At 40.6% G+C, this 11,319-nt stretch overlaps 1 protein-coding gene across 3 annotated transcripts; it reads left to right on the top strand.

The window, feature by feature from the left end:
* The first annotated feature begins 827 nt into the window (after positions 1 to 827).
* Positions 828 to 5,900, top strand: LOC147464075 (myb-related protein MYBAS1-like). 3 transcript variants are annotated; one of them, XR_015185581.1, is made up of 4 exons: positions 839 to 1,188; positions 1,717 to 2,057; positions 2,149 to 2,426; positions 2,622 to 3,389. XR_015185581.1 is itself a non-coding variant. In XM_086492649.1 (3 exons), the coding sequence occupies exons 1-3, from the start codon at positions 1,065 to 1,067 to the stop codon at positions 5,727 to 5,729; spliced, it is 576 nt and encodes a 191-aa protein (XP_086348775.1). In that variant the 5' UTR covers positions 870 to 1,064; the 3' UTR covers positions 5,730 to 5,900. The 3 variants fall into 3 exon arrangements, 1 of the variants encoding a protein (XP_086348775.1); XM_086492649.1 differs by lacking the exons at positions 1,717 to 2,057; positions 2,149 to 2,426; positions 2,622 to 3,389 and adding exons at positions 5,132 to 5,264; positions 5,411 to 5,900 and having other exon boundaries at positions 870 to 1,188; XR_015185580.1 differs by lacking the exons at positions 1,717 to 2,057; positions 2,149 to 2,426 and having other exon boundaries at positions 828 to 1,188; positions 2,622 to 3,245.
* Positions 5,901 to 11,319: the final 5,419 nt, after the last annotated feature.

Below are 11,319 nucleotides of genomic sequence, written 5' to 3'. Positions count from 1 at the left end.
TCCACCTTTGCACCTCAAAGAGTGAAAATATTATTATATAGTCGATGATCTTTGAACTGGCTCTATCTTTATTTTATTTTAGGGAATCTCCCGAGATTCGCCATCGTCGAGGCCCTATTTGGTCCAGAAGAAATCCTCTACAAAAGTTTTGATGTAAGCACCCAGGAGCGGGGATCGAGCTCGTCACGGCACACTCAAAAGGTCTCACACCCACTAGACCACTTCGCCCCACAAGCTTGGTTGCTTCATATTGGAGACATCAAATTTAAAAAAAACAAACGCATTGGTCTTCTAGGCCTGCCATATGCTCCTCACTCTTTTTGAAATGTGGCCGCCTTGCTCTTGCTATATGGTCTGCTAGCTGTCCTTGTGCTCCTACCTGTATTTCACTCCATCTTATGTCCTTGCTCGCCTCCATGGCCGCCACGTGAATTGTGCATGCGCTTCTATACCTTTTACCTAATAACTCAAATGAAGCATCTATCAAAGATTCACCTTCACACGTGAATCGTGGTCATAATATCCTTTCTTGCATACTAGCTCGATGTCATGTTATTACATCGAATCTTCCCAGATTCGATGTGGAAGCAATCAACAACCATTTCGCCAGCCAAGCTTGTGTGATTTGTTCACGATCCCCAAGTTACAATTTTTTTTTGAATGAACGTATCCTTTGCCTCCTATCTTCGTTGGTTGGCTTGCTACCATGTGCTCCACGCTTTTCGTACTTGGTTTGCCACTTGTGTCGCTACCCGTGGGTCACCTTGGCCTCGCTAGCCTCCACGCCTACACAATATTGCCTGTTGCATTTCATGTGAAGGCAAGCACCTTGCAAGATTCATGTTAAAAGAAATATTCTCAAATCGTACTTGCATTTTAATTTGCATAAGCAAATGGTGACCTAGATGTGTGAGGAGGAGAATTGTAGTTATCCCTATCGAGGGGTACAAACAAAGCTGAGAAATGGGCAAACGACAGCAGATCTTGGAGGAGAGGAATGTGGAGGGAGACAGGGGAAGGCTAATTAAGGCTAATTAAGTCATATAAAAGATGGCCTTCATGCGATGGACCGCTTTGAAGTAAAGAGGATGCGCAAGCGACTGTGGTCGCCCGATGAGGACGACGCCCTGTGCTGCTCTGTGGAGAGGCTTGGTTGCGGCAATTGGACTCACGTTGCTCGTCTTACCGGTAGGGGAACCTCCTCTGTGTGTGTGTGTGTGTGTGTCCGCGCGCGTGCGCGGGGGGTAGTCTGCCTGCCAGACTAAAACAGTAGGAAGTTATTGAAGGAGACATCTTCAATAACATTATTGAAGGTGTGGCATCTTCATCTCTCTGTGCTTTCTTCATCATGTAAAGGAGAGATGAAGAAATTCACCACTTTAAATTTAACATTTAAATTTCAAGATGAAACAACTACAAAATTTCTGGAAATCTAGTGTAAAAGCCTTTGAATATTGTTTCCATATGCAGTGTTTCAAGATTCTATAGAAAAGTACATTTTTGAGCACTCTTATTCTTATTGCACTCTTAATCACACCAGGCACACCTCTTCACAGATGGCTTCATTATCTGGTTGATCTTTTGCTTTCGCAGTAGTTCTTCTGTTTTGTTTTGGGCTTGGTATTGAAGTTCGAGAGCGTCATTGTGGGCAATGACCTCTTTTAGTAGCTCCCACATTTGTTCATTCTTATCCTGTTCTATGTGCACCTTGTCTAGAGCTTCTTGGAAGACCTTAGCAAAGCTGGCAATCGACTGCTTGGTGAGTGTCGATGGCCTTGCCCTTATCTTTGGCTAATCCCGACGTAGTAGGCTCATCTCTTGGCTCCACGGGTTCTACTTGTGTGAGTATATGCTCTCTGGGAAAAGAAAGGAGCATTACATTTGCAAATGTGCGGTGAGCTACTACTGCTTGTTTTGAGAGGGCTTTGGGCCCTACAGAGAATAATGCATTTGAGGACTAAAGATGTATGCGGTTCTTTCTCTTGGAGCTCCACAGACGCCAAGCAGCCATCCTGCGAGAAAAAAAGTGCCTACCAGGAGACACCGGCCCCATTGAGGTAAAAGACAGTTATTGACTTCTTTGTTCGTACACCGTTGAGTATGGGTAGTGCTGCTAACACCGCTCTTGCATCATCAACACCGACACAGACGCACTATTGGGGCCTTCATCTTCAAGAGGTATTACCTTGGATAGGATAGAGCAGTAGCATTCACCCACCCGATCGAGACAACCATGCCCATCCATGAGTTGAGGTAGATGCCACCCACATCAGAGACCGAACAAAGCTATCATTGAGGGCCATTGAAGGCAGATGCCACAACATCTCAGTCACACAGACCTACATCTTCCCAAGAGGGAGACACTTCATGGAGAGGATATTTTAGTGATACTGTATGTTTGGACCATGGATGTAATTCTAAGCCAGGTAGCTCATTTCAGCCTTTATCTTTAGGCTTACTTTTCTTTTTTTCTGATATGGGAGATGTGCCTCATTGTATGTAGGGGTTGGTCTCATAGGTCACATTGGCCTTATAAAGACGTTAATATAGTTTGTGTGCACATGCGTGCGCAAACGGAAAGGCAGCTTCCCTAGTTCAATTATTGTGTTTTCTTTTTGCAGTGTCGAAAAGCTTGAACTGCTCATGAAGAACTAGCTAACACCAGTCACGGAGGTGAGAGGCAAATGTGGAGGGTGGTTCAACCACCCCCCAAGGCAGCAACACTTTCGGATTTGGCTATGACTTTAGAGGGCCATGGAAAGGGTTCTTTTGTGAGCGACCCTCAAACAAAAATGTTTGAAGGCCTTTGGAAGGCCCTCTTAAGTCCCGACTCCTTGAGTTCATAACTTGTGGACTTTAACCTCTTCAGTAGCAAGATTCAAAATTCGTTGGATGTATCTTTGAGGTCTCTTGGAATCATTGCTCTGACATCATAGATTCTCGTTGCGGTCTTCTCTCTCTCTCTCTCTCTCTCTCTCTCTCTCTCTCCCAAAAAAACAAAAAAGTGTGGTAGACTGGTTACCCCATTTCCCTCTTCAGTAGCAAGATTCAAAATTCGTTGGATGTATCTTTGAGGTCTCTTGGAATCATTACTCTGACATCATAGATTCTCCTTGCGGTCTTCTCTCTCTCTCTCTCTCTCTCTCTCTCTCTCTTTAGGTCCATCTAGTCCCTATGCATAAACAGCTACAAGTTATGTAATACACCTACATTTTAAGAGGTGAATCTTCCCAAATCCTTAAATCCTTAAATTTTAAGACTTTCAAGCAAAAGGCTGAAAGTTAGAGAACTTCCTTTAGATGGGAAATTCCAGTCAATAATTAATGTTGACTTCTATGAGGTCATCATACTACAAGTTTTTGGTGGGTTAAAACAAATTTTTGAATGCCTTATTTTAGCTTATCACTTCATTTCGACTTTTTGTTTAGAAATGCTCCTTTGTAATTTGGTCCCTTCATTTAAGGGTCTCATCATTTTCTTTTCAACTTCTCGTTTTAAATGGTTATATGGTATGCTCATGGTCACAATGTGCCTGTAGAACTTGAGTTTAATGCTGTGGAGCCCCAACTCTTTAACTAGTTGACATATAACTTTAGACAAATTTATCCTATGCAAGATTTGTCAGTATAGAATAGATAAAAAAAGCACTGAAGCAGAATTGCAATCACTCTTATGAAGCTTTACTTTGTGATTAGTTTTCCCATGGTGATATGAAAGATGCGAAATAAATGGTATGCACATAACTTTGAGGTCACCTACCGATCACCGATCACCTTAAGAATTTCTGTCTATCACCTCCAATTACCTCAAAACTTATCAAAGGACGTTTATGGAGGGTTACTTTTTACCAAATTTCCAAATTGTAAATATTAGAACCTGAAAGAAGAGAGTCATAATAGTTCAGGATTGTTTTTTAATGGGTTTATTGGTGGGCTCTCAACTCATAGGCTTATAACTAGATCAAGGCCCTAAATATTGGCAGGTAATGTAAGAAAGCCTCTCTCTCTCTCTCAACCTCGAGAAATCTATAGGATATTCCATGTTGTTTACAAACCACATGGTACAGATGCACAATCGATGGCTTAGTTAATCCCTCTAGAATTGCACAAGTGTAAGTTATCAATGATGAGGCCATTATTTGCAATGGTGTGTGCATTGCATAGTCTATTGTTGGGATGTATGTGGGTGATAGGGCCACTATATATGTGTGTGTGCATATAATCCCTATGCATAATGAGCTTCAAGTTATGTAATGCAATGCTAGAGCTAACATGTCTTGTAGTAGCATGATACTCCTAACCACTTAGCATGGTTAGTGCACAATCACAAAGTTCTAATCCTAGAGTGATGTGTTACCGTTGGCTACTCAAGGAGCTGAACTAGAGAGGGATGCATGTCACAAATATAGCTTTGTCAGTTGAAGCTTTAACCATGTTTATTGACTGCATCAACAAAGTTGGAGCACTGTACGTTGAAGTTGGCTTTAACAACTCAAATGCAACATTTAATGTGCTCTCATGCATGCTTGCAGAACTTTAGGTTAAAGCTGTGGAGCAACGCACTAAATAATTGCAATCACTCTTATGAAGCTTTACTTTGTGATTAATTTTCCCATGATGCAATGAAAGATGCAAAATAACTTCGAGATCACTTACATATCACCTCTAGAAATCTCCAATTACCTCAAAACTTATCAAAGGTCGCTTATGGAGTGCTACTTTTTCTCAAATTTCAAATATGAGAACCGGAAAGAAAGAGAGTCATAATATAATGGGTATGTTCGTGGGCTCTCAACTTGTAGGCTTATAACTAGATCAAGGCCCTAAATATTGGCAGGTAATGTAAGAAATTAAAGCCTCTCTCTCTCTCTCTCTCTCTCTATTTGTAGGAATATTCCATGTTTTCATTTGCTTCCAAACCACATGGTACAGATCCCTCTAGAATTGCACAAGTGTAAGTCATCAATGATGAGGCCGTTATTTCCAATGGTGTGTGCATTGCACAGTCTATTGTTGGGATGTATGTGGGTGATAGGGCCACTATTTATGTGTGTGTGTGTGAGAGAGAGTGTGTTTAGTTGACCCATGTAGCTACTAGAAACACTCACCAACTAATGGTTGTAGCTGTACAGGGCTTGAACATCGTTCCCCTAAGAGTTGTCGACTTCGTTGGGTTAATTACCTACGTCTTGGCCTGAAGCATGGTCCCTTCTCTTTGCAAGAGCTTCGTTTACTCGTTTGCTTGCAGGCGCACTTTGGCAATAGGTCTCTCTCTCTCTCTCTCTCTCTCTCTCTATCACACACACACACACACACACACACACACACACACACACACACACACACACACACACGTGCACACACACACACAAATATTCTTTTGATACCTATCTTTGTGGACTATGGTGCAGATGGTCACAAATAGCTGCATATATCCCAGGCCGAAGTGATAATGATGTGAAGAATGCTTGGCATCTCTGTAACAAAAGAAGGCAACGACACCCATCAAAGGATACAGATTCCAATATCTCTTCCTCATTGTCATTCATGCAATGCAAGGACCAAAGTGACCCAATGCTCAAATTGCTAATCACAAGCTCTACTAGCTCCAAATCGACACAATCTCTTGCACAAAATAAACCATTGATAGATGTGCCACCAAATAATGATCAACCCCCTGAAGATTTGTATCAAGTAGTGTGGCACTTCATGAACAAAAAATCGTTATGAGAATACTAATAATAAACATTAGAAATGATAGAAGCCCCCAAATACACTATGATGACCTACACAACCCAATCTTATCACGTCCAATTGTATTTGGATATGACAACTTGCGGCTATTAGTTCACAATCATGTGCGCTTTGATTTGTGGCCTTTTTTTTAATATCAGACATAATTTCTCCTTTTTCTTGTAGCAGTACTGACTCTGTAGTATATTAAAAGAAGAAAACCAATATGGCATATGAAGTCCTACTGAACTAGATACACAACCAACAAGACCAAGCTTAACACATTTTGAAGTTGGCACGGATATCAACAAGGCTCACCCCCAATAGATGTCTCCCTCAACATTATCCCGATTACAATGGACATAGCATGAATCAGTCTAATAAAGGAGACACCGTGCATAACAGTCATGCGTACGGGGGGAGTCTTTTACCTCCATCACCTTGCATAGGTATTCCGACAACCAACCAAGAAGCTGGTTGTGAGCCCCCCAAGTGTTGAGGCGAGCGGTGCCTCAGGCGCACGTTTCACTGGTATCAGGGTAGGTTTTCATCATAGTGTTTACTACTACCGCTCGCTGCCTTACCTGCACTCCAAGCTTGCCATATAAGAAAAGCCGCCCTCAACTTGGGGAAAGCCGCATGCTGCCGCCACTTGAAGCCCCTTAGTTAGCTGAGTTAGTTGATATGTTGCTGCAGCGGCAACCGTCACAGCTATCCATTTTGTTTTCCTCGCCTACTTCAGTAGCCTAATTGGTTTCAATACCAATTAGCATTCGTGAGCCGCTGGATTACAACACCACAACATTTGTTGGTTTTGGAATTCTGAGGCTTGTAGACGACGGCCCCCTCAATCACCTCGCTTTGCCACAGTTCATAAAGGTGAGGTAGGTATTTTATGAAGACCGTGTTCACACACGACACTTATTTTGTCGTAACAACGAATGGAATGACTAGTTTACGTTCTTTTCAAAATTTCAGTGATTTTAATTGAAACCGTAAAACATCAGAAAGAGAGAGAGAGAGAGAGAGAGAGAGAGAGAGAGAGAGAGAGAGTTAAACCTAAAATAGTAAGGGAAACCTGAGTACATACCCACCCCAAAACCATAAGACATAAAGAGGATCTCCCTGTGATGTAGATTGAGATTGGGGAAGATGAGAGGAATACTAGGATGTTGTCTCTTGTGAGGAGCATGAAGACTAGGATGTTGTCTCTGGAAATGCAAATGCAAACTTTTCTTAGTGCACTAGACGCTATGAAAACCCAATTGAGTAAGCTCAATCAATTGATTGAGAAGGGAAAAAAAAATCAAGAATCGGTAATGCTAGACACTTTGTCCACATCCAAGGATGTCTGCATAGTGCCCAAGGAGCAGTTTATTCCTTCTCAAGATCATTCTATTAAGGCTAGGAAAAATCTTATTCTAAAGGATATTAAACCACCCCAATCTAGCGGTGAGGAAAAGAAAAGAAACAAAGACTCTGTATACACCTACCTCCAAAAATTGCAAGACTTATGTAGGCTTAAAAGCACCCCTCTTGAGTATCATGTGCTCGAGGCAAGAATCACCCTAGGCCCCAAGGCCTATAAATGGTAGATGAGCCTCAAAGACTGGGCTCAATTTGAAAAGGTCATTTTGAAAGAGTTCTTACCCAAGAATGAACTAGAAAGTGAAGGCTATTCTAAATTGGTTGGATTTGAAGAATTTGGAAGAGCTGCAGATCTTTCCAGGAATCTCTGGCTTCTATCAAAGTTTCATTAGAGATTATGCCAAGGTAGCAGGACTCTAACCTACTCAAGGACAAAGGAAAAACCTTTGGGTGGGGGAAAATACAAAAAAGAAGCATGCAAAAGCTAAAAGTAGCTATAGCTATAGCTCTAATTTTATTTATTGCGGATCCTTAATAAACCATTTATGGTTGAAATAGATGCTAGCAATTTTGCTATTCGTGTGGTTCTTTCTAAAGAGGATCAAGCCAATGCTTTTAAAAGCAAAAAGCTAGACCACACACAACAAAACTATTTAGTTTATGAAAGGGAGTTGTATGCTCTTGTACATGATTTAAAGAAATGGAAGCACTATTTATATGGTGCTAAAGTTATGATAGTGTTTGATCAAGAGAGTATTAAATGGCTCTCTAATCAAACAGAGCTCAAAAGCGCAAGGCTAGGTGGACTGAAGTCCTTCTAGAATTTGATTATAAGTTGAAGTATTGAAAAGGGAAATACAATATAGTAGTGGATTCCCTTAGTAGAATGCCTATGATAAATAAGTTAAGTCTCACTTATTTTGTAACTGATTTACTTGCATCAATCCAAGAAAAATATCAGGATGGTTTTGCATATACCAAGATATGGGAAACGATTATTAAAAGGGATCCAAATAAAGAGGGTTTCCAATGAGATTGTTCAAGATAGATTCAAGTGGAAGAATTTTGTCATAGATGATGGTTATCTACTCTACAACGGTAGAGTATTTGTTCCAAGCTGGGATCAATAATTAAGGTGGAAGATACTCTACGAGTGTCATGATAGCCCTATCATGGGACACTCAGGTGTTAATAAGACTTTTAGTCTTATTAAAAGACTTTTTTTTTTGTCGGAAATGCTTAAGGACTACCTTGACTATGTTACAATTGTGACAAATTCCAGATTCCTTCAATGGATTTAATCATCAGATTATCTAGGACACAAAATGGGTGTGACTCTGTGTGGGTAATTGCTGATAGGTTAACCAAGATGGCTAGGCTTATTTATGTCATGTCAGATGTTAAGGCTCATGAATTGGCTAAATTATTTTTGGAGCATCTATATCGACTTTATGGTCTACCTTCAGACATTGTTTTTGATCGGGATAAAAAGTTTAATAGCCACTTTTGGAGAGCTATTTTTGCTAATTTTGAGACTAAGCTTAGCATGAGTACAGTTGATCATCCACAAATATATTGTCAGACAGAAAAGGTTAACCAAATTCTAGAAGATGTCCTAAACGAGTATTTTAGAAGATGTGAAAATCCGAGAGACTATAAGCATGCTGACGTATCACTAAAAATGTTGTCCCGGACAATGATAGTTACTTGTGCTTGTTAGCATATATGGAAAACCAAAGAGCAAGTTTAGTTTGAATTTAAAATTTACAAAAAAAATATACTCATTCCCTTCCTTCTGGGGTGTGGCTTGGTTCTTCAGTTATTGAAGATGACATGGCGTATTGTAGTCTATGTGTGTGTGTGTGTGTGGAGCACAGACTCCCTCTCACTCTCTCAGAGCATCAAAGACTCCCTGTGTGTGTGTGTGTGTGTGTGTGTGTGTGTGTGTGTGTGTGTGTGTGTGTGTGTGTGTGTGTGTGTGTGTCGCTTTTGTTCCTTGTGCCGGGCATCTTGCCTCGGAGTTGAGTTTTCAAAGTTGAGCTCTCTTCCTCTCTCTGACAAAGACCTACATATATGGAGAACCAGCATACAACATTATTGCCACTAGCTCCAATGCTAGAAATGAGGGTGCATTGTAATATGATGGTAAGCAAATATTGTGGGTAGCCCACTCATCTCGTTGGTCACATCATTGTATGTTTGGAGATGACATGTTTGGAATTACAACATCAACTGTTGACAGCTATTCATTTAAGTGATTTCAAGTAAGTAATGTATTATGCACATTTATAGTCCTCAGGAGAAATAAGAAGGGATCCATTACAGGCAATGAATTACAACTCCTATGATCCAGCTCTTTTGTTATCACAAAATATGAGAAATAAAGAAAGAGTAAAACTAGCGGGAGTGCAAACAGATGAAAGATGAGCGAGGACATCTTCTCGTCAATGATGAGGAGAAAAAGAAAATCTCCTATGGGATTGTGAGAGCTTTCAAGAGTAGGACTAAAGGTTTTAGTACAGAGGCAAAGTGGGAAGTTTGGAATCTTGTTGATCAATATCTGCTTGTTTGGGAAATCCATGATCAGTCTTTAGTGGAGGAGGCTGTTGTGCAGAGTGTAATTGTCTCCACTATCCGCAACACACTGTCTACCATCAAGCAGCCAGGTTCTAATGAGGAGTTATTTTTGAAGAATGCATCATTGCAGATGATGTTGAATTCAAAGGAAAACATGCATATTGCAAAATTCTCTAGGGTCCTAAAAGTCGGCTGCTGCAGCTTTTGTCCAAGGCGAAATCACGAGACGGACGAAGCCTAGTGTCGATAGTCGATTATTTTCATTGGCTACATGTCACAAGCAACACCGTCATAGCCCTATCACAGATGAAATTAAGGAATATTTTGGAGACTCTTATTTCACCCAACAAGAGGAAAAGCTACATAAAACACCAAGTGCACCTCATAGACGAGTCTCAAGTGATCGATCAAATACTTATGCCATAACTTATGCATTCTATGTGTTGCATCTCTAGTGCATAATAACTTGTATACGCTGATCAATAGCATACTTTTATCTAGTGTAGAATGATTCTAGTAACCACTCTATAAATAATACTCATAATTCTTGTTATCACGCTAGGTAATATAGGTATCAGGCCATGAGTATGCTAGTTAGCATGCCTAGTAATCTACCTAGCATATAGAGTATGCTAGTTAACACAATATGTTATGCTAGTTAACATACCTAGTATATTGTTAAGCATGTTGAGTATGTTGTTTAACACAATGTTTATGCTTGTCATAATAACTAATATCTAATTCTCCTAAATGATTTTCTCATGTTAAATTGATCATTTAATATGGGAAAGTACCAGGGGAGAAAAAGCTAGAATATTGGTTAAGCTGGCAGAACAATCACAATAGGGATACAAAGGAGGGAAAATAGGGATCCAAAGGGGGGGCCATCTGCAAAAGATCAATGTGCAACAATGGGCTTCAAAGACCCTAAGGTTCAACCCATTAAGACTTCCAAAATGCTAAGGTTCCAAAATCAAAGGTAAGGTCCAATGGTCAAAACCTAGAAAATATTGGATGCTTGTGGGAAGACTCAAAAGTCTTCCCACATCCCTATCTTGGAGGGGGCGAGACTTTGTTGTAGGGTATGAGAGAGAAACACACACACACACACACACACACACACACACACACACACACACACACACACACACACACACACTCTACAAGCTCCCTTTACACAAAGGTAATAAGGGACACATGTCAGTTCCCTAGGCCAGTTGCCCCCAAGGTGCATTCAAATCCTATTGGATGGCCATAGAGGTGGACCAATGAGAATTAGGCTAGACTACATTTAGTTTAATTCATTTTAAAACACTTGATAAAAGAATCGATAGAAATTAAGCTCTCTAGAAGACTATTGGACAGCCTTCCAAGGGATCCAATGAGCATTCAACAACCCAATGGATTGCCCGATTCCTATTGGCCAGAAGCCTAAGGGGTCCAATGAGAGTTTAGTTGCATTATTTAATTACCTAAAGCTCTCACAAAGGGGAAAGGGGGACATATGTCACAAAGCTATCACTGATGCTTCTTAATTACCATTGGCTAAGCTTTGCAGGGTCCAATAGGATGCCAACATGAGTAAAATGCAAGAGGGGTCGACCAAGAGAGAGAAGAGGCTGATTTTGGCAAGGCAATATGA

This window comes from Adiantum capillus-veneris, chromosome 2 (assembly GCF_014529385.1).
Source record: "Adiantum capillus-veneris isolate H3 chromosome 2, ASM1452938v2, whole genome shotgun sequence".
Lineage (NCBI taxonomy): Eukaryota > Viridiplantae > Streptophyta > Polypodiopsida > Polypodiales > Pteridaceae > Adiantum > Adiantum capillus-veneris.
The sequence above is the reverse complement of the archived record's forward strand: the minus strand, read 5'-3'. Positions and strand labels throughout refer to the sequence as shown.